Below are 27,274 nucleotides of genomic sequence, written 5' to 3' on the forward strand. Positions count from 1 at the left end.
GGATTACTGTCTGATTCTTGGCCTGCGTAATACTTAGCTTCAGTGGCCATCTGACATTTATAAAAACAATCTCTTCCTGCAGTTTTCTGTTCCCGATATTTGATTTAACATTTTGAATGACATTCTCCACCATCACATATAAGACAGTGTTGTCAGAGGTTGTAAGTTTAAGATGAAACCTATAATGTCACTCATTTGTCAGCAGAGAAGTTGTTCCTCTCCTCAGAAACACTGCAGGGTTAAAGTGCAAAAGAAAAGCATTCAGACAGTGACCTGAACTCTGTGTCTCAGTTTGAATACCAACATTTTACAACCCAAAAACCTAATTTTTCAGTCAGAGGTTTGGTTTTGAGTTATGGAAATGTTGCCAAATCATTTTAAAAACAATAAGGAAGAGGATATTATTCACATTATGCAACTGAATTTTAACACTTCTTGCGCTCCACACAGCTCATTTCTGCATCTGTCCTGCAAGTTGGAGGGTATGATCCTCGGTGCCGCCACACTCAGGAACCTGGAGATCCTTAACAATCAGGTAGACGCACATCTCAGCTGGATGTTTTCACCACCATACTGTATAATCCTCCGGTGCCTAAGTATAGCCTCACAGAACTGCTAGCATGGCTGTAGACTCTCAGTCTTCTTAATTGTTGCAGGACAAAATTTGAAACTTGAACGTCATTGCTTACAGGTATAAAGTCAAGTGAAATCTAGTCTTTAGGGAGTTAAGCTCCGTTTTTGTCTCTGATCTCCGGAGGGAAATATCTGGTGCTTTAGATGCTAAATTCTCCACTGCGTTTACCAGGTAGGGTGATTTACTGTGTCTCTCTGCAGTTTGATGCTGAGCAGGTAGGATACAGTAGGTCGTAAGAGGTTCTTCACTGAAAACAGGCAAAAGGTGAAAAAATGACAAAATGAAAATGAACTGAAACTGTAAACTCACTGTAAAGCTTCATAAAGCTTTACAGGGGAGCTGCACATTTGGCTGACAATTCTCTGAGGGTTCATCACTACAAGCAAACCTTTTTATGTTGTCACATTGCTTTCACATCGTCCTTTGATGCGTTGTTTTAAAAATATCGTAGCTGCTTTATGTTATCTTCTCATTTTTGTGACTTAAGTTGACTCAGTCCTCAGATCTGCTGCTCTGGCCAGAGCCAGGTCGGGAGAGACTGCTGAGCAGAAGTTCAGCCGTAACTCACCAAACAGGTGAAGCCTGAACATGATATATGCCACATTCACGTCAGTGGAAAAAGCTCAGGGATTAGACCGACTGACCTACTTTATTTGAGTTTTCCATTTTTGGGAGCCTTCAACACATAACAGTGTAAACAGCCGTCCAGGTAGATAGACACCTTCCAGTGCAAATTGGTTTTTCTTTTTTTACATATGTCGCAACAACTTTCTGCATGATCTTTGTACAACCTGGAGGAATCAGTTTACAGTCACACTTGTACGGTGGACTGTAAAAATGTAATGCGTTACAGATAGTTAGATAGCTAGATGTAATGCATGAGAGACGCTGAAGGAAAATGTTCAGTGACTTGTCAGACTTGCATGGGTGACGGCTCAAAAGTTCAGCACGACTCTGCGGCTTTGGCATGTGTGTCAGACGGGCAGACATTCTGCACAGTACACGCACACACACACACACACACACACACACACACACACACACACACACACACACACACAGAATGTCACACACACACAAACGCACATGTCACACATGGAGTTCAAGCCCAGTTTAAGCCTCTTACCTGACTGCTTGTGGCGTCCATCACCTGCTCATCTCTGTCAGTACTGATATCAGAATGGTTTTTCCTACTGATCTTAAAAAAACACAGCAGTGCTGGATTATGTCATTTTCCACATCTACACTCTTTTTTGTGTTTGTGTGTGTTCTTATACTGATAGACAGAAGGTGGTGTGAAGGGCAGTCTGTTGTGGGTGTTGGACCACACTTGCACTCCTTTTGGGAAGAGACTGATGAGGAAGTGGGTGAGCCAGCCCCTCACAGACCCACAGTGAGTACAGGGTACCCTCTGACCTCTGATGAAGCACGACTCTCAGTGCTGAAGAGTTTTGCTGCTCTGTGAGGCTCTCTGGATCACAGAACCACAGTGAGGGCATGTTCCTTCAGTAAAGCCTCTCAGGCAGCGCTTATTCTGCTTTCATGTCATATGGTAGAATTTGCAAGTGTTCATGTTATCAGACAACTAAAGAGTGGGGATGAAAAATGCTGTGCATCCATGAAATAAAATTGTATCTATTAAAACTACGTTCAGTTACGTGGGCATAAGTGTTTGATTTTCAGGCACTTCCGCATTGTTAAGGTCCAAGTGAGCTACGTCTGAGCATTCAAAGTTTCTCAGTCATTATTACAACTTGAATTCTAACGTGAACTCCAAAATCCACAACACTGTGTGTCTCTATGGTTTTGGCACAGGCTGCAGACTGCAGGTGCACACAGCTTGAAAGAAAGCACCGCCTGAGAGGCCTGAAAGTCCAGGACCATTTATCTTTGCATTAACTTTAGCACTTCTTGTTTGACTCTGTCTCAATGGGACAGAAAGCAAAAGTGCATAATTCCTCCGATGTTGTTCATTCAATATATGAATAAACGGTGTCAGGACCAGAAGGTGCTATTATTTTTATATACTTCTATACTCCTGACCTGCATAAACAAGCTTCAGCAACCACATGAGTGTTATTAAAGTTATCTCCACATCCCAGTTGTTGTTTCTGATGTTTGTATTACTGCTTTTAGTGAAATTCTCCAATGGTACATATAAGTAAGCAATGCTGGAGAGGATGCAAGAGAACACCTATAATGTGAACACTTTACTTATTTTTCACTCAGCAGAGCAGCTGCTCCTATTTACAAAAACACCACGCGGTGAAAAAACACACATAAAAAGCTGAAACTGACTCACAGCACCTCTGCTACAGACTGCACCATTATTCCAGGTCTTTTCTCTGCAGTGTAATTTTATTGTCCATATATTGATTGTGTGAGCATTTTCTGTGTGTGTGTGTGGGTGTGTTGGCCCTCCCTCTCTCTCTGGGCAGGGATTATAGCTGTGGATTGGGCACTGCTCTCAGATTATACAGTCAACCCCTCTACAGAATTTCAACATCAGTAAAACCCAGATTACAACCAGCCGCATTAATTCTGAGACACACACCGCAGACATAGACACTCATGCACATGTGCGTGCAAAGTACATTGTCCATTTATTACATCTTTAAGCTTGTCTTGATCTGGTTGTTCAGTCCATTTTCTCTTGATGCTTATGTCGATAGAAAGGTTTTGTGTGCGTTGTGTCTTTTACAGAAGATGTTAATATGTGTTTTTTCTGTTTTAACCCTTTTTTCAAACAGTTTTTATAATCTTCTTAAACTCTCACCTTCTGCCTCATATGGCCCCATTGTAAAATGTACTGTAAAGATGTTTTAACTTAATCAACACATCTTCATACTCTCAGAACCTACACTGTGTCCAGAGAGGATGTGCCAGAGATCCCATAATTTGATATTAGATTATTAAAAAAGCACTAAGTGAAGTAACTGAACAAGCAATATGGCATTTTGGGGGTTGAACATTTAAATTTCTCTGTTTGCTTTCTTTCTTGTCCTAATTCCTGCTCCCCCTTTTCTCCCATGAACCCACAGATCCATCTCAGAGAGGCAGGATGCTGTGCAGGAGATGTTGGAGTCTGATTCTGTGGCTATAAATTCCATCAGATCCCTGCTGTCACATCTGCCTGACCTGGAGAGAGGCATCTGCAGCATATACCACAAAAAGGTAAGAAGTAATGAAACTGGCAGAAATCAGAGCAACGCTGTCTACTCCAGTCTCACACACACAAGTTACATTCTTAAGCTGAGATCTGTGGGTGCAGTGAAACTATTTAAAACTAGAAACCATGGCAGAGATTACAAAAGTCTTATACAAGTACAGCAGACCTCCTTCTTCCTTCTTCCTTCTTCTCCTGTTCTGCATAAAAATTAAAACCAAGACAATTCTCTCTCTCTCTCACTCTCACTGTCTCTTTTATGGCATGCCTCTTGATTAACAACAGGGAAGAGTGGCCTCAGTGGCACTTACCTGATTGTCTGACACAATCTCATTTCCCATCGGACCCATCTTCAAAATGTCAGAGGGTTTCATCCCGTGTGTGTGTGTGTGTGTGTGTGTGTGTGTGTGTGTGTGTGTGTGTGTGTGTGTGTGTTGTACAGATATGAGAGAGGAACTCTGCTCTGATCTTGATGTCTTGTTTCACATTCAACTTCCTGACTCCTTCATATATTGTTAAAAGAAAATGATCAAATGTCACTGGGCGCACACAAACACACACTTACAGTCACATATACATACACACACACACACACACACACACACACACACACACACACACAGGGTCCTTAATTGTCATTTTGCCCATCTGTAGATAAATGGACCTGTGTGTAATGGCCTGTGTCTCTATGGCTCCATTGACATAATGGGAGGGAGGGCACACTTATGGTCTCCACTCACTGTCTGTTTGGGTTCATAAAAGAGCAACAAGGGGGCTGCTGACATGGAGGACCATTAAAACTGCAGCATGTGATTAATACCATAAACCGTTGTCAGTGTGACTCTCATTAACCTTTCATGACTTGGTTCTATACTGTGACATCACCAATGGCTATATGAAGTCAATATAATTTACAATATTACTTCTCCTCAGCCGTGAAATGTGGAACATTGATTAATCCATTAAGTTAATTTCATCTTAAATGATCACCAGCTTTATTTGTAAAGCCGCAGCATTGATCTTGAGGAGACATAAAACTGTAGCTGCTGTTTACGGCTATATTTCCTACATTGTGGATTGTCATCAGTTACTGGAAGAGCTGAAATTTGCACAAAATAAAATAGGTTAATGGCAGCAGTGGCTCTTCACTGAGTCTGAGTCGCCTTATTTGAGAGCAATAATGACTGTAAATAAAGAAATCAGGAGGAAATCCGTGAGCAAAGTCCTGAAAAAAAACCCACGTCTATATTTCAATGACATTTTGCCACAGACAGTGCATTAAAGCAGCTGTGATATTTAATTTTGTTTTGGGTGGGTGGGGGGCGACTGTGCTGGCAGTAATCGATGTTTGCTCTTAAAGCTTGGCTTCCATACCCAGTGCAGATGAGATTTAGTGATCTAATCTCACTGGTTTACAGAAACATAGCACGCACAATCTCATGCATACACAAAGCAGTGAGGAGGAAATGATTTGCATGTTGTTCGAGAATAAAGACAGTATTTCTTAGTTCTGGACCATAAATCAACCTCACAAATGAAGCTTCTGTTACAACTGTCAGAAGCATCACATGCTCAAGCATTTATGCTTCACTGAATGTTATGCATGTCTTTGCATGTGTGTGTGTGTGTGTTCCAGTCTTCCACGCAGCAGTTCTACCTCATTAGTGACAGTCTTTCACGCCTGGGGCTGGAACTGCTGGCCTTGCTCCCAGCTATCAAGTCACAGATCAGCTCGGTGCTGCTCCGTGGCCTGCTGTTGGACACTCCCGACCTGCTGGCTCCGGCCCACAACTTTCTCAAGGTGCTCAATGAAGAGGCGGCCAAGTGAGTATCCAGCAGTTTGAAAAAGAGATATTTGGAGATTAAAAAGAGGAACAACTGAGTATTTGGCATGAGTAGCGATACAAAAAAAAAAAACAACAAAAAGCTCTACAATGCCTCACAATACAAAAACATTATCGGGCTGTAGAGTTAGCAAAAACAATAGCCATTACAATTTTCATTCAGAAGTCAGAAACACACAAAATAGTCACTACTGATTTAAGTCCTTACTACTGCTGCTGAACAAAGCTTTGTGGGTGACTGATATGTTCCTCATAATGTAAGTTATTGTTATTGGTCAGCACAGAAGCATCTGGTCAATCATGTCAATGTTATATTATTTAAATTGCTTTGTGTGCTCACTGGTCTGGTGGATATGGAGAGCAGGGCTGCAGTTTATGGATCCATTTATTGCTTTTTTTTTGTTTTTATTTTTTTGTTAACTGATGAATTATTTTATCTATAAAATGTCAAAAAAATGACTGGTCACCAAGAGTCCAAACCCCAAAGGTTTTCAGTTCATAATGATATCAAACAGAGAAAAACTGCAAAACATTACATTTTGGCATTTTTGCTCAGTAAGTAAATTATCAAAACTGTTATAACAGTTAAAAAAGGTTCTGTTGGTCAACTTATTGACTAATTATTTCAGCACTAATGAGGGTTTAGAATGATACAGTTGACTGTCTTGCTAATAAACTTGACTGGTACACTGTACCGTGTGATGGTACTGTATTATCTATCTCAAAATTAAGAAAAGGGGAACTTGCAAGCAGCATTTGTCAAGCCTTGCATACCATTTTATTTTGCATATTTTTTTACATGGACATAGATGTGAGAGGCACCTGATGTTGTATTTGAATATACACATTTGAACACCTTTTGTGAAAGCTATTTCATATTTGAAGTTTGTAAATCTCTGTTGATTGAGCCACTGGTGTCTTTTTGACTCCTCTATATGGATTTAATTTGATTTGGTTGCTAATTTCATTCAGTCTGATTCACTCTGGTGCCTAGTGTTAAATCTGGAAATAATTCTTACAGGGTGACATCAAGTCCTTATGCTCAGCAGACTCATGTCTCAGAAAATGTCTCTCTGTGCATGAGCAGGTCGGGGAATAAGACCGAGCTGTTCTCAGATCTGTCCGGCTTCCCAGTGCTGCAGGAGAGGAGGGAACAGATCCAGACCGTCCTGAATGAGATTCAAGACCACCGCAAAGAAATCCGACTGACGCTGAAGGCCCCCGCATTTGAGTACACCACCGTCTCTGGACAGGAGGTAGCGTCTGTGTGTGTTTGAGGCTGAGAGTGAAAGACAGGTGGGAGGAGATTGATGGCCTGATTTGGGTGAAAGCCTGACTCACAGTGATGATCTGATTTCTCTGTGTGTGTGCGTGTGTTTGAAACAGTGTGTGTGTCAGTTTTAATCAAAAGTGACACATTAATTTGTCCATCTGCTCCGGCCTAATTTATGAAAGTCTTCCTCCTCCTCTTCCTCCTCTGCCCTCAGTTTCTGGTTGAGGTGAAGAACTCGCTGTCATCCACTGTACCACCCGGCTGGATCAAAATCAGCAGGTCAGCTCACACCTCCAGCGCACACGCACACACACACACACACACACACAGATATGACAGTGGCAATGACTGTTTTAAATATCACTGCTGAACTAACTAATGCTGTCTAGACTGAGTGTTATGTAGCTGTGTAACTCTAGATCTTTTTCACTGAACAATGTAATGGAGAGCATGATATGTTCTGCATTGTTCCTAGAACTTTTCCATTTACTCATTTGGCAAACGCTTTTATCCAAAGTGACCTAACACTAAAGCTTCAGTACAGTAGGAGACCTTGAAGTGCGACGTCTGTTCAGTAAGGTGAAGTGCACTGAAAATGCATCGTAAGTGCTAGTTAGGCATGTCAGGCAGTTAGAGGCGTTAAGAGACAAGGTGTTGAAGATGGAGAGGGACGCCCCGTCTTTGACTCGGTAGCTCGTCCCACCATCGGGGAACCACAAATAAGAACAGTCTGGACTGCAACTGCCCTGTGTGCAGGAAATGCGCTGCATTCCTTTGAGGAACGCAGAGGTTGAGAAGGAGCGTAAGTTTGTATTACTGAGCTTAAGCAGATGGGTGCTGAAGTGTCTCTGAAGGCAAGCATTAGTGACTTGAATTTGATTCAGGCGGCCATGTGTAGCCAGTGGAGTGACGTGTGCCCTTTCCGGCTGATCAAAGCCCAGATCCACTGCTGCAGGCTGGAGTATCTGAGAGAGCAGAGAGAAAATTAGTGATGGAAAAAGTGTTAATAATAAATCAATATATGGCCATGGGAAATGCTGGTTGGCAGATGTAACTTAGATTCGTATGTCGACACTCCAAACATTCTCGAGGCTCTTTACAACTCTGGCTGTATGTGTAGGATCATTGTCATGCTGCAGAATGGATTTGGGCCTGATCAGACAATTCTGATACTGATACTGTATATATATCTCTGTAACAACAGCAAATTAAAAACACAGGCAGTTGAAGCAACAAGGTAAAACAATCCAACTGTGCAGCCAAACGAATGACAAAAAGGCAACAGCAGTAGTGTGACCATAGCAAAAGGTTGCTTTAGTTTGGTGATGGAACTAATCCAAAATGGTTTGCTACTTCTCATATTAACAATAGATAGATCAAGTCCGCAACTTCACTCTTTTAGTTCACTCTTACTCTTCTCCTTAACCTCGTTTCCAGATGCAAACACCCATTAAACCCGCTGCGCGCTACCTGTCCGCACCAAACCGGAGTTAGAGTAGCTAATGAACACAGTAGAGCATTTAGCAGCTAAAGAGCCAGATATTTCCCTCAGGTGTTGTTAGCAAACAAAACAGAGCTCAAGGAGAGGAGAATATTGGACTTGTGTTCATCATGTGGCCAAAAACACAACTTCAGATGATTGCTAATATTGCTTCATGTCTGCTGGATGTGTAAGCTGCAGATGCCTTGCAGGGCCCACAGTGGGATAATGGTGACGTCGTGTGGTAACCATGCTTTCGCCCATCTCCTCTGCAGCACCAAGGCGGTCAGCAGGTATCACTCTCCCTTCCTGGTGGAGCGCTACAAGAAGCTGCTGCAGCTCCGGGAGCAGCTGCTGCTGGATTGTCAGAGGGAGTGGATCAATTTTCTCGAGTATGAGACACAACTTGCATCCACACACACACACACATACACCTGATCATAAACTCAAACGAAGAACTGCTAAAAACACATCGGTCTCTGGTTCCGAGAGATGCCTCCACAGCTCTCAGCCTGCCAGAATTAGTGCGTTTTAGTCAAGTACACTGTCAGTGCTGCTTTGTCAGAACACAGTATGCACTTACCTTAATTTACACTTGAAAATCTCTTTCCTCTCTCTCTTTCTCTCTCTCCCTCCCTCTCTCTCTCTGTAGTCAGTTTGGGGAGCACTATCACACCATGAAAAAGGCTATTAGTCACCTAGCAACCATGGACTGTCTCTTTTCGTTGGCTGAGGTGGCTAAACAAGGGGACTATTGCAGGTGATGTCCTCTCATGATGACCGTAAATATTTCTGTATGTGTGTAAGTTTGTATTGTGCATAAGTTTGTGTGTGTGTGTGTGTGTGTGTGTGTGTGTGTTGTGCGTGTGTGCGTTTATGTGTGGGATATTGTGTATGTGCGTGTGGGTGTCCTGTGTCATGTCCTATAGTCTCAGACAGGCTGTGTGTGGGAGTGTGCACTGGGCTCAGCAGCGTGCTCGGCCAGAACGCCAACATCTCTCCCACACACACACACGCAAAAAAACTCACACACACCTCTACATGTATTGTGTACTTCTACACATTGTAGTATTTAAGGTTTACTTGTCCTTGTGCTGCAGGTGCTCTTTTTTGTTGAATGTGGAGATTTATTCCTTCTGTTTCTCCTGAATGCTTTGTCCTCTTTTTTTTGCCATTGCTCTTTATTCATTTCAGGAAAGCAGACATCTACTGCTTGTGTGTGTCTGTGTGTTACTTCAATATATTTTAATAGAGCGAGACTGACATATCAGCAGGCCTCTTATATCACATCTGTGTAAATTTTGGCGGATATAGAAAAAAAACAGCAGCATGATAAATACTTCAATTTAAATTTCATTTATGTTTAGTATCGAAATTGAAGTGTTTATCCGATTTTTTGATTTTTTAATTATTTTATCATTTTCATCCTCAAGAATCTGTATCATCCATTTAAGTTCAGTATTGGTCAGACTCTTTCATTAATACCTCACATAAATGTGAAGGGAAAACATTGTGCACACTGTGAAAGTGGGATTCAGTTTCAGGGCACCCAGCGTCAGTTTTGATAATTATACCATCTTTGGACATGTACTCGCTGAATGTGTACTGTGTGTGATTGGTGTGTATGAATGTGCTTTATTGTATGTGCCAAATAGACAGAGTGTGTTCTCTGTGTTCAGGCCAGAGGTGTGTGAGAATCGGTGTCAGATCATGATCAGGGACGGCAGACACCCTGCCATAGATTTACTGATGGGAGAGAACAACCAGTATGTGCCCAACCACACTCAATTGCAGGTACACACACACACACACACACACACACACACACATACACACGTGCACTCAAAGAGAGAGCTATGATGCAAAGTTGAGCCAAAACACACACAGACATTTGCCTGCTCACTAACTCATTGAGACAGTTCTGAAACAAAATTGCAACAGCACACACAGAGACATGCTCACACACAAAAATACATACACACACACACACACACACACACACACACACTTACTTCCTCGCTCAGTGCTGGAGTGGGTGTAGGCTAATCTTGCAACAGAAGCACAAGCCAGTAGGAAGAGAAGCCAAGCTTTTGGTCCACCCACCTCCTCAGCTGTGCAGGACAGCATGCAAATATCTTATTCTGTCTCTCTTCTCATTCGCCTTCTGTCTATATCACTGTTATTCTCCTCCTCTCCTCCCCTCTCCTCTCCTCCAGGGGGATGGCAGGAGAACTATGATAATCACTGGTCCTAATATGGGGGGTAAGAGCTCCTACATTCGCCAGGTGGCCTTGATCTGTATTATGGCTCAGATGGGCTCCTACGTCCCAGCCTCTGAGGCCTATCTGGGCATACTGGATGGCATTTTTACCAGGTATGAGCAAAAGCACATGTGAAATTTACTTCTGCATTTGTTACATGTACGAAAACTGTGAACAGACTGCAGTAAACAGCGTAGAGAGAGAGAGAGAAATTATAATAATATTGCAACAGTAATTAAATTAAAATGAATGCACCATGCTTTGAAAATCACCTTAAAACGTACCTCTGCTGGTATTTAGCCATACAGATCATTTTGGTTTTATTTGTTTTGAGATAATCTATCCATCTCTGAGATTTCTGCCTCGCCTTTGGTAAAATGGAGGGGAATCCAATTAAATTAAATTAAATGCAGCATATTAAAAATGTTAATTTAGTCGGGCCAAATGGTTTCAAGCTTACATGATATATTCCAGGTATATACCTGTACTCTACCACACTATACTCTTCAGAAGCAGTAACCCAGAAACAAATATTATTGTATCACATAATAGCAAAAGAGCTAATTCATACAGACTACACAATTAGATCAGAATATTAATTATATGAATAAAAACAGATATAATGACCATACCAATCATATTATTCAATGTCCTGTGGTCCCATCAATAGATACCAGTAGGAAGGTAGTTTATAAAAACAGTGTCAGGGACCAAGAGACAAGTCTGAGACAAGAGACACACACAGTGCAATTTAAGGTTTCATTGTCCATGACAAACAATCACTGTAATTCAGGTGTGAACATGTTCAACTGGGAAGAATAAGGCAGATCTTTTTTAGCCTCCGATGACCTTTGGTCCAAAATCAGAAATTGAAATGCAATCATGAACAATGAACAGACTGAACTGAGTGACTGACAAAGACACAAAGAGGAACATTCATACCTGTCTGACCAGACGGCGAACACGAGAAGAGAGAACAGAGAAACAGTTTTCTTGTTCAAAAGTTAAAAGGAACAACATTACATTTACTGTCAAGAGTTTCTCAGTTTAATCCCCAATATTACTTTGTTCTGTATAACAACAGTTTGTAGTGAATAACACGAATGATGATACAGGTTAAGTTTTGATCTCCTCATTAATCCTGATGAGTTGTTTCTGACCAGTTATCACACCTATGGTGTACTTACCTGTACCTGTCAGCGCAGCTCAGAGTTAACAAACTGAACCAAACCTAAAGCAGAAGGAAGATCTCGTCTCATTACTAATTACACATAAAGTTTGTTTCATGAAACTATGTGTCACAGTTTAACTCTGTAAATTACGAACAACATTGGGTGAAATGTAATGGTCTGGGGAGGCACAACTCAACCTATGCACCTAAGAAACATGACTGGGCCTTCACAGGAGGTTTATAATATGTTCATTCATTCATAATCTAATTAAAAAAGAAAAAAAATGGTTGATGCGTCATATTCATTGGCATATACTTGGGTATCTTGTTTTTATTTGATAAAATGTATTGTTATTATTTATTTTTCTATCATTTATCAACTCATTGAACTCTCATTGAATTGCTATTATTATCATCATTCTTCTTAATGAATTATTTCAAGTGGAGGAAGGAAGGTTGGGAAGGAGGAGAGTGAACATGGGAGGGCTTGAATGGGAGTTATTACAGACAGTTTTTCAAATTCTGACCCTGTCACAATCCTATTTATTGGTGCTTTCAATAAAGATAATACCATCATTTTTTCCTCTGCAGCAGCAGTTTTTTCTTTTTTTTTAATTCTTTATCACATTAGAAATTGTGAATAGGCCTCAACAAGCTCTCTGTTTTTTTTTTTTGTTCGGTTTTTTTTACAGAAATAGGAGATAAATAAAAGTGATGCAGAAAAAATGAACACAGCTCACACGTAACAGTCCATGTTTTCCTGGCAGGCATATTACAGTTGAGACATCACACACACAACAAATACATATATTCATGGTCCGTTATGTAAAAATGACATAACAGGCACTACAATGCCAGTACAAGCTACAGTCTCTCTTTTTATGGATGGACAGACACAGAAACACCCTCAAGAAGTGATACCTGAGTGACTTTTTCTAGCTCTGTCTCCATCGACAGGAAGACGAGGATAGTGACCATGACAACACTGACGGAGCACAACACACTTTCACCTCTGCAGATTCTGTCTCAATAGTGGAATTGAACATCAGGACACAGTAGAACACCTCATTCACCTTGTGTCACTTTAATTGTCTGTGTCATGGTCACATTTATTTTTGGGATTGACACTGATCCCTTCTAATCCCATTGTATTCCTCACCACACAGGAGGAGGTGTGTGGGGGGTGGGGGGAGTTGAGCAAAAGTTGTTTCAAAAGACCAGCTCCTTTGTTCTGTTATGGTTACGTATGGTACAGCTCTCCGTATCGTAGGAACCCTCAGACAATGAGGCTTTGTGGGAGAAGATCTTTCTTTGCCGCTGATGATTGTTCTCATTATGATGAGAGCAGCAGAAAGCTCTGTATGTAGTTTTCAGCCCTGACTACATATTAGTGTGGAACACAGGCCAATATACTGTATGGTCTCTGCTATTCTGCCTCTGCTGCACTATGTCATTAGACCTAATGGCTTGCAGATGTGTGTAATTGTCTTTTTTGTGGGTTTAAGCATGTTCTTATGTATTAACCCAGTGGGAGCCTGGGACTTGTCAGCACACCAAAACTGTGTGTGTTTGTGTCCGTGTGTGTGTGCGTTTTTCTTTCCTTTTTTTTTTTTACTTCATATTAGTGTAGTGAGGTGATTTTTGCCGGTCCTCACATCTGTGAGGGTCTACTTTAGCGTTAGTGTTTGGTCTTAGGGTTATTAGACTGGCAGGTTGGGTATGGTTGAGTGGACAGAAGTGAGAGAGTGATTATAAAATGCAGAGATATATTAATTGCAGTCCAGATCATACAATTTATCATCCTGTACGCTGACAAAAGAAAACCAGGAAGATTTAAAGTAAACTTCAATTAAATCAGTTGGATAAGCTTACTATATAAGTGTATTTGTAAAACTATTTTCTTTGAATAAAAAGGCTGTGAATAGGATTTTAAAAACTAAATACTACTTAAACCAGCAAAACACTGTAGTTTAACATTTTTCTTTTACTAAATCCAAAGGACTTTACCAGATAATCAGAAGCTCATTCATGTTTTTCTTCAATTTTATCTCAAACATTTTCAGAATTTCTTCACCACAAGTACGATTTTTATTTCCTTGTGAACTAAGATAACCGATGTCTTTTTCCAGCATGAGACAACAACTTCATAGGAACATGGGGACATAAAATCTGAGTGAAAAGTTTAAACTGACCGGGTTTTTGGGAGCGTTTTATGACTTTATATTGGTAAGCTGATAGCATAGAGATTACAGGAAAAGAGGGGAGAGAGCTGTGGAGTGACATGCAACAAAGCTCTGCATCTGAACTCAAACTGAGGACGTTACAGTTACACCTTCAAACTCTGCATCACCTCTGCGCCTCAGTTGATCTGTTTTTATCAAAATCTGGACCTTTCTAGAAAAAACAGTTGATGCTGGTTTACGACTAAGACTTTACATAAGAGTGTATTTGGTGTCATCTTGAGGTCACAGTAATAGGAGTCAGGCTAGAGAATGAGCGAACTTCAGTCAGTGAAGGTCTACACATATAAATCAGTACAGTATTTTGCATGTGTTTACAGGTGCGTCCCTCTGTTGTTTAGTCAGGTCTGTGATCAGGGTCGCAGGTTAATGTTATCTCTCTCTCCGAAAAAAATGCATCGAGCTAATGAATGTCCACTAGGAGAAAAAAAAACAAAACGCACACACAGCCAGGCATTATCCACTGTCCTCTCTTCACCTCCTCTGTTACCTCTGGCGTCCTCTCTGTTTCTAATTGGACTGCTCAGCCTCCCTCTTATCACTGAGTGTGAGGATCCTGAGGAGAATCGGTCTTCATAATAAGCGCTCAATCAATTCCCACTGCTGTGTCAAGCATAATAGACACAGCAGTGGGAATTGCTTCATCTTGTGTGTTTGTGTATATGAGAGATGTTATGTGTTTATGAACGAGAGGGAGACAGACGTGGAGCTAGAGCTTGTGAGTTTTACCAGGGTGGAATAAGCAGACTTTGTGGGTTGGGGGTAATGAGATGGTGCGTAGGTGTTTAATGGGATATCCTGTCTGAACTGATCCAGATGATTGATGATCAATGAGGATACAATGAATAATCTTGAGATTGGTTTAGAGCTGCATGCTGCCTCATGGAGTCTTGGTTTTATTTTCCTGCCCACTCCACTGTGCTACAGGGTTTTTACACATATGCCATATAGATGTTTAGGCATAATTATGTGTGTGTTTCTTTAAAGACTTTAGCAGAGTAAGCCAGCAGTGTGTGTGTGTGTGTGTGTGTGTGTGTGTGTGTGTGTGTGTGTGTGTGTGTGTGTGTGTGTGTGTGTTTCGCGGCAGCTGAGGGATGAATATGTGAATGTGCACGTATGCAGCAGTTTTACATGTTTTTTTTTTTTGGGTTTTTTTTTTTTTTGTTGGTATTGAGTCCTGAGGGTTATAGAGCACTTCTGCCATCACTTCATGGTTGTTATGGAAACAGCGAAAGGAAGCAGCATATAAAAGTGTGTTTTGAAAAGGACCTTTAATCGACCATGGACTCTTAGCAGTGATTATACAGTGTTTTATTTTCACAAAGTCTTTCACAAGCTCCCCCTTGAGATTGTTTTTTCCTTTTTTTTTTTTTTTGGGAGGGGGTGGGGGTGGGGGTGGTATGTGGCTAATATCCAGGAAGACCTCACAAACCATTTGGGGTCTTTGTGTAACATCATCACCGAAGTGGCTGTGTAGTGGGAAGAAATGCAGTATCTTATGTCGCCTCGTTTGTTACTCTGAGTTTTTATAGTGCTGTGGTGCCTAACAGGACTGTTTGGGCCTTTAGTCTTTTATAGGACCTGGAGGTTTAAAACAGACTGTGCAGAAATCCATGATTCAAACTGTTCAGACAAATCTGAGGAGAACTCATGACAATTGAAAGGTTACGTGTTAATGTGCTTACATTGATCCTTTGCTTCAGCGCTGTATGTACAGATAAAAAGATTTAGTCTTAATTTGTAATTCTTGAAATGGATAACTGTTAGCTTACACAAAGTGGTTTCTAGTCTTCTGAAATCCACATAAAACTATCATGATAATAGACAGAAATGTAAAATCACAAAATATGGATGGATAGATAGATTGATGGATGGATGGATTGATTGATTGATTGACTGATTCCTTAATTGTGGAAATTTAGTAGCAGTTCACTCAGTGCATTCACACATAAGAAACAGCAATTAAAAACAGAAGAGTTCAAACCAATCTAATTTCAAGTGAAATATATATAAATAAAAGACAAAATGCATTTATTTAGGTTAACTAACTGTAACAGCTGGGATACTGTGGATTTGCTGAGTAGTCGTCTGCACAAGTAGTGTAGTTATGAAGGAGCAGTTGGAATGTAAACATCTGTACAGCGTTCTGTAAACGTAACTGAGTACTATAGTGCAGGTGGTCACTTGGGTCCCAAACAGTCAGTGTCAGTGTTTGTCCATGATATGATGGACCTGCTGCCCTTTACCAGAGGGCAGATGATGGTCACTGTGTTGGCTGCTCTGCTGAGGCAGCGGGAGCTGAATGAGTGAATCCTCTGGGTGGTATTAATGACCCTGTGAAGGACTCTTCTGTCTGCTGCTGAGCAGCTGGAGATCCATACAGAGATGCAGTATGTCAGCATACTCTCGATGGAGCAGCAGTAGTAGGACACCAGCAGGTTGTCTTTTACCCAGGAACCTAAAAACAGGGTTGATGTATAATGGATCAGGGTTAGCACTATTCTTCTGGAAGTGTGTTATGAGTGTTTCTGTATTTGAGGAGTTCAGGATAAGATTACCCTCTGAACACCACGCTGCCAGTCTTTGCACTTCATCCCTGTAGGTCGTCTCCTCCTGAGATGACTGCGAACTTGATGATGGTGCTGGTGGGATGAGTGGTGGCACAGTTATGAGTGTGGAGGGCATAGAGAAGGGGGCTCCGGCCCTGTGGGGCGCTGGCGCTGAGTGTAATGGTGGATGAGAGGTGGGGGTATAGTCTAACAGTATGGGGGTGGAAGAATATGAGAACAAACCAAACATAAACAGCAAATAAGTGAACTGTTTTAATAAATGAAAGTGTACACAATAAAAATACAATAAAAATAAAAAGAACACTGTCAGAAACAACAAACAAAGAAAATTAAACCTAAAGAAACTGAGAAATCCACCATGAAATCCTGGTAATTGCTGATGTTATTGGCTTTTCTTGTGCCAGTGCTAGAACTGTGTTATATACTCTGACTATTTATTGAGGTTCACTCTGACATATATTCAGTTCTGTTACAGTGAAGTCTAGTAAGAGAAATGTCAGACATCAATGCTAAACATCAGGTTTTGTGTCAGTCTTTCATATGAAACAGCACTGCACATCTCCTCTGTGTATCACTGTGTCACTTCAAAAATAGGTTTCTCACTTCGGACGTTTTGTGTGACAGGGTAAAGATTGTATGGTCATCCGATTTCTTCTGTTTGGCTTTGTGGTTGTACTTGGGTTTTAATGTTCTGCTCTAAAAGCCAAATGCCTGGTAATGCTATTTTGAAAATGTGAGTGAAAGCTGTCAAACTTAGAGCGCTGTCGTGATAGAATAAGGCAATGGGATCACCAAGCAATGGGAACACCACAAGTGTCACATAAACACTTGAAATGTGGCTAAACATGTTTTCTGGAGAGGTGTGACGTGATGATAAACGGAGTCTATTTTCAGAATCAGTTTGTTTGGCGGGAAGAAGGGACTAAATGAGACCAGCAGGACACCCAGCTGGTAGAGTGTTGTTGTGTTTCCGCTGTGCTCCCCTCCTTAGTGGACAGACATAGTGTTTCTTGCTTTTCATCTGATTCTGTCCGTCCTCTCTGCCACGCAGTATAGATCAGATCGGCAGAATTTCCCCTGAGTCTCAGGCGTGTGCGTGCACACACACACACACACACACACACACACACACACACACACACACACTATAAATTGGCTAAGGAAATGCAGCAGCATGTCTGCCACACCCCTCTCCTATATGGCGTGTGGTGTAACCATAGTAACTTACAGTGCTGCAGAATCCCATTGGTGGTTCATTGATAGGTATTCTGTTGAAAGTCAATCAGGACAGCGACGGGCAGATTTAGAGGTGAGAAACACAGACTGGAAGAGAGATGTGGCACCAGTGATGCAGCTGAAGTCAAGTTTGTATCAGATGAGTCACTGCTCTGTCCGTCAGTCTGCATCAGAGCATTAGAGGAGCTCTCAAACTGGCTTTGAAGAATTCAAAAAGTTGCCATAGTGTCCCTGCGATCAGCTCATATCTGTCGCCATGGACTCGACAGATGGCAACATCAGCTGTGTTCAAGGTGGTTTTGTTCCACTGTTTCTGATTTGGATTTTGAAAAAGAGTTTGCCTTTACATTCATTACATGCATCTAGTTGTGGCCTCATGCGAGAACATCCATCCATCCATTTTCATCCACTTATCTGGGGTCAGGTTGCAGTGGCAGCAGGCTAAACAGACAATTCCAGGTATCTTTCTCCCAAGCAACACCTTCCAGCTCAACCTGGGGGATCCCAAGGCATTCCCAGGCCAGATGGGACATATAGTCCCTCCAGTGAGTTCTGGGTCTACCCCGGGGCCTCCTCCCAGTTGGACATGCCTGAAAAACCTCCGAAGGGAGGCAGCCGGAAGGCATCATCATCAGATGCCCGAACCACCTCTGGATATCTGGGCACCTCACCCTGTCTCTTAGGCTAAGCCCAGCCACTCTACAGAGGAAACCCCTTTCAGCCGCTTGTATCTGCGATCTCATTCTTTCAGTCACTACAAAACTCAAGAACATTGTGTTCTTATCTTAAAGCTGTCTGTGCTTGTATGAACGTCCTAAGTTTCAACAAACTTTCTTAACTGTACAAACTTGTTGTAAAACTCTCACTTCAGCCTGATGAAGGCCACCTGTTCACAAGGAGGTGAACATTCATGAGAATTCATCATTTGCATAATGGACACCTTTAAAATTCATATATATAAGGCTTATATACTACACTATATTAGCATGTCCCCCTCTGTTTATGAGGAAGTTTCAGTTACAAAAATGTTCCTAAAGATCAAAGCAGTCCATGACTAATATTAACTGTGGTCAAGAGGGATGTGACAGTCAAAGATGTGATGATTTTTTAGCTCACAGTTGGTGATGTTACGCAGTCAGTGCTGCTGGACAGAGACTTTAAGGCTGCTGTTGGCTGTTGCTGTTGACTACTCTAATGTATAAATTGCTGGGCTAAAATATGCCAATAAAATCTAACAAAAATTGTCAAGCCATGATGATGATGATATGGTGAACAGAATAGTCAGTTTTATATTGTCTTTGTCTTCGGTGCCATGTTTGAACTCCAAATTGATGAAGATTAAGACATTAAGATTTTAGGTGAGAAGGATGTTTTTCCCCTGAGGAGAAAGGAAAGCTAATTGTACATGCCTCGTGTGAAGGTTTGCAACACTTGAGAATTTTGTTCATACCTAAGAGAAACTTCCAAATGTGAGAGAATATGTACACGCCTCAAATCCTCTTAAACCACACATAAGAATGAAGCTGTTCTGTTGTACGGCTGCTTCTTGCATCAGGCCCCTTGTACTTTGCAGATACACTCTATGACACCCCTGTTCACCCCTGTTCAGATACTTTATGTTGTTTTTGCTCTGGGGCTGTTTTTCATGGTTTGGCTGTTTTTCTTTTTACTTGGTGCATAAAGCAAAACTCCTGGAGGATTGTGGATTTTCTCAGTGGCTTTGTCTTTGACATCAGATCATTTAGACACTTCCTGCAACAAATTATTCCCCAATTGAAATTATTCTGTTCTTCCAGTATTAGTTATTATTAGTATAAATATATATCAAATCTATATCAACCTCTCTTTGTTGTTTATCTGATTGGTTATCAGGATGGGGGCCTCAGACAACATTTACAAAGGGCGCAGCACGTTCATGGAAGAGCTGACCGAAGCCTCTGAAATCATTTCCCGTGCAACCGAGCGTTCATTGGTCATCCTTGATGAGCTGGGGCGGGGCACGAGCACCCATGATGGGATCGCCATCGCCTATGCTACCCTGGAGTACTTCATCGAAGTTGTAAGTCTGTGTTTGTGTGTGTGTGTTAGTGAATAAGCACTCTGTGCTGATAACATGGGAATAAGACGGATTTAAATATTTCAAGAGGGAAAGAGAAATAGATGAGAGGGAGAGCACTGATGGGACATTTGCGGCACGTAACTGTTAGCGTAGCTGCTGAATTACCAAATAACTTGAAAAACATGCTTGTCAAACACACTCACATTCACGTTGCTAAATTCACATGCATTGTTGGATCCTGAAGCCAGCCCAATTAGCCATCAAATTAATGGCTCTCAGTGGTGTCAGAGGTGTCAAAGTGTGTGTGCATGCAAGTGTTTGATTGTATGTGCTCTGCAAATTGCCATGATTGTTTCTTTTGCAGAGAAAGACAAGCCACCAGAGAGGCCTCAGCAGCAGAGCAGCTCGTGAAAGCTGAGCACAATTGCGAAGAAGCTTGATGTATAGTGTTAATATCCTATTAATGAGCAGGATGCATTGGAAAAGGAGAGGAAGAAAGAGGAGGAGTGACCCCTAGATACCTAATTGTTGAAGAGGTTGTTGTGCTGCAGCAGGCCTCATGAAACACCCACATAATGAAGGCTGATGACAGGCTGTCCAGTGTCCACCTTTGCAGCTAGAGGAATCATATGTGTCTATGTGCATCGCCGGCATTTCTTAATAACATGTTTCCTGTTCAGTCTTGTCAGCTGTTGTAATAAAAATGTCTATTGAAAGCAGGGAGGTGCCAAAGGCAGGAGAAGAACAGCTCAGAGGCTCATGGTTCACGAAAGCGAAGACACAGAGCTGGAGATATACCGGGCTTTTCAGCTCTGAGCACTTGGAATCAGTATTCCTTTGAGAGAGACTGTGTGTGTGTGTGTGTGTGTGTGTGTGTGTGTTCTTGGACATGTGTGATCTGCTGGGATTATGTGAACTGGCACAGTCAGGAGTCCTTTGGGTGTTGCACAATGTTGCGTATCTCCATTTTGACAGAACAGATGAGTGGTACCCTGAGAGACCGAGAGTGGAAGGGGGGCTTGTTTGTGTCAGTAAAAGGGGGTTATCAATACTGACATTGGCAAACGAATCGTTGTTTCCTTGTGGAGAACCTGCTGTACAGTGCTTGTATCTGCCAGTTTGTGTTGAGCAAACTGATCAATAGTGTACAGTTGGACCTGGGCTACGTGCCTGAGGAGGTTGTGGCATCAGTTAGGAGACACAGCTGTTCATTTTCTCAGCTATTTCCACTGTAAAACATAGACTAAAGAAACACAAGGCTTCCTGTTCATCCTTGTTAAATGTTTTCTAATCACTATGTCCAATGAGATCTTTACAGTTTTGACTTGGAGATGCAGCTCTGATGTTAGATATATCAAATGTGTCAAATAGTGTGAATGCACATTAATTAGATAAACAGACTTTGTTCCTTTTCATGTAACATTTTCACAGCTGTTGACAGTGTGGGCAATCTTCTGTGTGTGGAGGCAGGAAATTTACAGTTGACCAATTAACTACACTATCAGAGGGATGACGGTAACAGTAAATCTAAGATGGCAGTAAATCTTAAAAAAAAAAAACACTACACTTGGAAATAAAACATTTAGAAAAAGGTGTTGAATATATTATATATATTATAGATATTAATAGTGAATCAAATTACATATATAATGTGAAAAGTTTTAGTAGCAGACCAACAGAGAATTATCACCCAACTCTGCAGTTCCTCTTCAGCTGTGCAGATCGGTTCAGGATCCTAGTTTTGTTTTTTTCGGACCTGCAAACTCTGTTCTTATCAACCTCATTTCTAGCAGCAGCAGTGAACTAGCCTTGATACACTGAAGTGCTCTATCCATGGGACACAGGCAAAGTTAGCGACTAGCTGGTGAACATAATGAAGCATTTACAGTAGCTGCCAAAGAGCCAGATGTTCTTCTGGGAAGTTTTCAAAGACGCAAACAGAGCTTTAAAACAGTAAGCTACAGTCTTCATGTGACTCCTGGTGTTGCCGACATTTTGACAGTGCGTTTTCAGCCTTGTGGTGTCCTGAAGCAGCCAAAGAAAATAATAAGTGACTGCAGCGTTGAAACCTGAATGGAGAAAAACAACGGTTTCTATTTGCATGTCTGCCAAGATGCTGATATATTGGTGATAAGTTGATATTGCCAATATATAACAGTCAAGATCCCCCATTTAATTGTAGTCTTCAACACACACATACACACAACACAGACAATAACTACAAGAATATTATTTAACACGAGGGGTACAGAAGTCCTTTGTTGTTAACAGTTGGGTGGTGTGTGTGTGTGTGATATTAGTGCCCTCAAGGATTTATCAAGTCTGTGCTGACCTCATGGAGCGTGTATTTAATCTCGCACTTGAGGAACTTTTGTTTGTTTGGATAAGCACGCCACCAGCTGTTTAGCTGGACTGCGCAAACCACAGATTCTGAGATTTGTGCCTTCTGGTGGTTGTGAAAGAATGACCCTCATGGTGCAGCTCCCACCTCAGTCCACAAAGCATACTTATTCTACTTCTACCTTATGGGGTAATCAAAGCTGTGTCCAATCCATGAGAGCTGGTATTTTGGTATATGTTTATTTTCTGTTTTCCAAGAGCTTAGTCAAAAAGCTCCAAATTGCCCAGCGTTACCCCTGTTCAAATATGGATGAATAAACATTTATCTTTGAAAACCTCCTTCCAGTTTTAATGTTTTGCCAGTTCCACATTAATCTTTGGACAGAATCTTGGGGTTATGTAATTCTGCTGGAAAACGTAGAATGAAAATGTGTAAGTAGCGGCTAATGCAGTAGGGAGCTGCTGTTGGCAGGAGGAGGGAGCTCTCGAACTACCTGTTGTATAACAGCATTGATTTGTTAGAGAAGCCTTGCTATTAAAGGAAAGACAAATAAAAAAGCACAAAAGGAGTTATGCTTTGCAGTGAAAGGCCTCCGCGGTAGAGGCAGACCTGCAGAGTCTTTCATGCTCACTCCTCCTCCTCCTACTCTTCCCCCTCCTCCTCGTCCTCGCCAGATTCAACTGTTCACGTCAAAAGTCAAGACTACGCTTCCTTTGACTCGGTTGTTATAGTAACACACCTTTCCCTGTCCCCAGCACTCACCTGAGAGGTAATTTAGAATATAGATGGGTTTCATAACACCACTCAGTAAAAGAGACAACCTTGGTGCAGAAAGAAAAAAAAAAAGAAAGAAGGAGAGCAGGAAAGCAGAGGAGAGAGAATCACCAAAACTAGGAGTCTATTCTGCTAGAAGTTGCTGGCTTTCACGGTGAAATCACACCCAGCAGGAGAGTGGATCACTACATGTTTATCTAATTTAATTCCTTTCGAGCTGTGATGTGTGAACTACCTCATACTGTCCTCTTCTTTAGCCATTACCCACTTTTAGACTCAGATGGACACTCACTTTCATTCATGCTAACAGCAGGTCCTGCCATTAGCTTCACACTAAGGTTAGCACTACACATTACTCTCCTCTGGTACCATGACTCAGACTTGCATGTTACTGCACATGCATTGTCATAGTGCACTGTAATAGCAAGACAGCAACAGGCTCAGCTTCACACTGAGACTCATTGAAGCTCACTTTTGGCTGCACACTAATGGGTAAATTTCCAGAAGAATGTATTGTTCCATGTGGGCGTAAATGGTCTGATGTGCTCACGCTGATGCACAAAGCTCCTACGAAGACCCACATGTGCTCCAGTGCACTCTGCGCTGCTCTGTGCCTGCACTGTACTCATACACACGGATAAGATGCTTGTCTGTTTTTCTGTGATTTCGTTTCTAGCTGCGTCAAGTTTGACTGAAAGAATTTTGCTGGTTTTATTATTAAGTTTTATTGCACTCCACACATTGTTTAGAGCAGTGGTTACCAACTGGGTTGGGACCCCAGAAAGGGCCGTAGGATAAAATCTGGAGGTGGATCTGATACAAGAAAAGAAGAAAACAATATTTTTGTCAAAAAATTATATTTATTTTTTCTGACATAACTTCAGTTTTTGTTTTTCTCATGCGAGTTACTGGATACTTTCACCTCTTCAGGTGTCTGAAAAAATGACAATGAAAAATGAAAAATTTCAGTTACTCACAATCCAGTGCGATGCCTTCAAATTGTTTGCTGTGTCTGACTAATCGTTTACAACCCAGGGATGTTGAATTTACACTCATATCAAACAGTAAAAGCAGTAAATCTTCACATTTTGAGAAGCTCAAAATACCAAATGTTCAGTGTGTTTCTTAGTAATTTCAGAGATCTGTTTTCAGTAAATTTGTCAGATTTAACTAAAACACACCGTATTGTTGTCCAAATACTTTGTCACACTTTGTTTAATGTGCATTCAGGTTAGTTAAGTTCTGTTCTACTTAAAAAAAAAAAAAAAAAAACAATTTTATAATAACGGCATGGACATGGACACAGCTTTCATAAATTCTTTTCAGATTGTTTTCAATCAAACTTACACTGAGTGTTGTGTGGCAGACATTTCTGAACAAGTGCAAGTTCTTTGCTTCAATTCCAGTTTGTGACGATGTGATGAAAAGCACAAACATTTTTCCAACACCATTTTTGGGGGGAAATAAATGGCCAAGTGGGATTAATTTCTAATAAGCCAATGTTAACACTAAAGAAAATAACACGCAACTAACAGAAATAAAGGCAACAATGTACCATCTCTTTTCTTGGATCAGGACCAGATTAAGCGGACCACAGGTGTGAAGGTTCACTAAAGCACCAGCTCATTTCAGCATCTTTAGGCCAATGAGAAAACGACTGACGTCAAAGGTCAGTGACACATGCATGCTTCATTTCCACGAAATCTAAATGTCTTTCTCACACACACACACACACACACACTCACATATATACCCATGCACACACACAGCACCTCATTCAGTGCCTTGTTATTTGTGTGGTGCTGACTTGAGTTAGAATTGCGTCTAATTGGACAGAGAGAAGTAACAAGACAGAGAGACAGTAATAGTGGTGTCGACACTAGCCTTTTCCTCGGGATCAGATTAGTGAGTGGAAGCACACTTGCCAGCGTCCACACCCTCACATCTCTGACAGCATGTCATTATAAAACGGGTGAGGAGAGTGGTGATGCTCTACAGGTGCACAGTGAAACAGACACCAATACAAGAGGAAACGAGGTGGACAAGGTGACATGATGCAGAGAAAGTGTTATCTGAGGCACGTGGCAGATCAGCAGTCTTTGAGATGCTGAACCATCGTGTCAAATGAGCTGAACGTATAGCCTGTCCCATCTGGATGGGGCCTCCTTAAAGTTTGACTGCTCCAAGCTTTTTGTTCATAAATATACGGCAGATTATAGTTTACAATACAGCTGGATATTTATAGAAGTTCGTCTTATTCAAGACCCAGATCCCCGCTCTCATGATCAGAAAGCTGCCAAGTGTTCCTCGCATCTCCCCTTATATTTTCATCTATATCATGGTTGTCTTAGAGGATTGGGAAATTTAAGATCATACACGCTTTTAAACCAGGAGCATGTTTAAGTCAGTGCTACTTTTCAACTGAAATCCTCTAGACATCCAGTAGCGTTTCTTCTCGGGCTGCAGCTAGCTTTTATTTTTCTTATCAATCAACATAAAGCTGCACTAATCAATGTTTTTTTTAATTTATAAGGATCAAATGATGATGTGGCAAACCTGCAGAGGATTACCAAACGACAGTTTCCCCAACAGTCTTTGGAGTGTTTTAATGTTTTTCAACTTATTGTTTTGGTTTTCTGGCCCGCAACTCTGTTGTGGTTCAGCTGCCCCCAGGTGGCCATTAAGTGAACTTCTGCTTCAGATTTGGTTATTTTTTTATTAGCTGAACAATTGTTTAGTTAACAAAAGATCAAAGACGATGGGAAGTGCTAAGTTGCAGTTTTCAGAGCCTCAGTGTCTTTAAACTGCATATTTATTCAAACCAACTGTATGGATGGAAGATTACACCAGCTAATTGTTTGGACATTTAATTGATATTGCCTGAAAAGATTGACATCAAAATTTGCCTATAATTAATTGATTAATTGACTAATTTCATCAGGCTGTCCAGCTCAGCAGAACAAGGCTATCAATGTACCCTGGGGTGGTCTGGTAATGAGCTGCCGCTGGCGCCTAATCAGACCATTATCCAGGCTGCAGCCTCCCTCTGCCACGCTCTATTTGTTCTTACCTTCAAGTGTAGGTGGAGAGGAGTGATTGAAGTAGCTTGTGTGTCTGTGTGTGTGTGTGTGTACCCGCATATGAACGTCTTGTACATATGTTTCAGCGGGTGCAGGTCTGTGTGTCTGCGTTGGAATCGTGGGAGTGACCCTGCACGTCTTTTTCAGAGGGAGGTATTACTAGTGACGTGACCTTTCTTAGACCGAGCAGTTAGCAGGGCGATTCTGGGGCCAGCTGAGTCCTGCAGCCGCCTGTCTGCTGTGATGATGTAAGACTCAGGCCTGCTCCACCATGAGAACTCCTGTATGGATTTGTTATCATTACAGTCTTCATTGGACTTAATTATTATTAATAATAGCATTTTGGGGACCTTCAATGCAGCATTAGTAGTTGTTCTCCAACACTTTGTCACGTTGTCAAAACAGGTTTTTGCACTCCCTGCTCCAATTACGTAGTTAAAAGCAGGAAAAGGAAATGCATTTTTTTTTAGTGAAGAGCTCTCAGCAGCTGTCCTGAGAGAGCAGTGCTGAGAGGAAAATGTTTGTACATGCGTTCGACATAGAGGCTGGGAGAGTGAGTGAGTGAGTGAGTGCGTGCACCACCCCCCTTTTGTGATTTTCTTAACCTGAATGCCAGAGTTCAGTCATGTATCCTTTGGGTGGCTCCCAGGCCTGACAAAGATTAAAGTGTAGCAGGATGAGGTGAAGTGCTTTCACTTTGCTGAATCTGTCTCCAGAGCCTGAAAAGCAGAGAGTGGTGTTAGCGGTGAAAGGCAGAAAACTGGGGGGAAGTCAATAGACTGATGGAGGGGAAAAAGTGACACAATACAGTACATATGTGTTTATACCAGTAGTAATATTCACAAAGCATGTCTTCAAGTGTTGGCTCAGCACTCCGCAGGGTACAGAGGCAGTTAAGTAACACTGGGCCAAAGCACAGCAGATATAGATCCTCTGCTCTTTGTTTTACAGATAGTCTTACATAATGCAACATTTGCTCTGCTACCTGCCATTTGGTATATGTGTTACTGTATCTTTTCTTCTTTTCTTCTTCTTTTCATTTTATATAAGGAATAAAAAGTAGCAAAACAAAAATCATTTGATAAATATTCATTGAGGTTAAAGAGGACAGAGAAAATCATCTAGGTGCTTACCAGGCATATTAA

The 27,274-nt window shown here is 41.4% G+C and overlaps 1 protein-coding gene across 3 annotated transcripts in view; it reads left to right on the forward strand.

Moving 5' to 3' along the window:
* The window catches only part of msh3 (mutS homolog 3 (E. coli)), a 40,975-nt gene that overhangs the window by 10,239 nt on the left and 3,462 nt on the right, over positions 1 to 27,274 (forward strand). For 2 of the 3 annotated variants that reach the window (XM_071483264.1, XM_071483266.1), the window contains exons 11-21: positions 451 to 535; positions 1,918 to 2,027; positions 3,676 to 3,808; positions 5,437 to 5,624; positions 6,732 to 6,900; positions 7,132 to 7,196; positions 8,673 to 8,789; positions 9,050 to 9,157; positions 10,077 to 10,191; positions 10,614 to 10,771; positions 19,748 to 19,934. In XM_071483264.1, the coding sequence (XP_071339365.1) occupies positions 451 to 535; positions 1,918 to 2,027; positions 3,676 to 3,808; positions 5,437 to 5,624; positions 6,732 to 6,900; positions 7,132 to 7,196; positions 8,673 to 8,789; positions 9,050 to 9,157; positions 10,077 to 10,191; positions 10,614 to 10,771; positions 19,748 to 19,934 (1,435 nt within the window). Of the gene's footprint in view, positions 1 to 450; positions 536 to 1,917; positions 2,028 to 3,675; positions 3,809 to 5,436; positions 5,625 to 6,731; positions 6,901 to 7,131; positions 7,197 to 8,672; positions 8,790 to 9,049; positions 9,158 to 10,076; positions 10,192 to 10,613; positions 10,772 to 19,747; positions 19,935 to 20,298; positions 20,502 to 27,274 lie in introns of those variants that run through there. The other variant, XM_071483267.1, reaches the window with a different exon arrangement.

This window comes from Trachinotus anak, unplaced genomic scaffold, assembly GCF_046630095.1.
Source record: "Trachinotus anak isolate AG129_WGS33_773 ecotype Australia unplaced genomic scaffold, CSIRO_AGI_Tana_v1 ptg000008l, whole genome shotgun sequence".
Taxonomy (NCBI): Eukaryota; Metazoa; Chordata; class Actinopteri; order Carangiformes; family Carangidae; genus Trachinotus; species Trachinotus anak.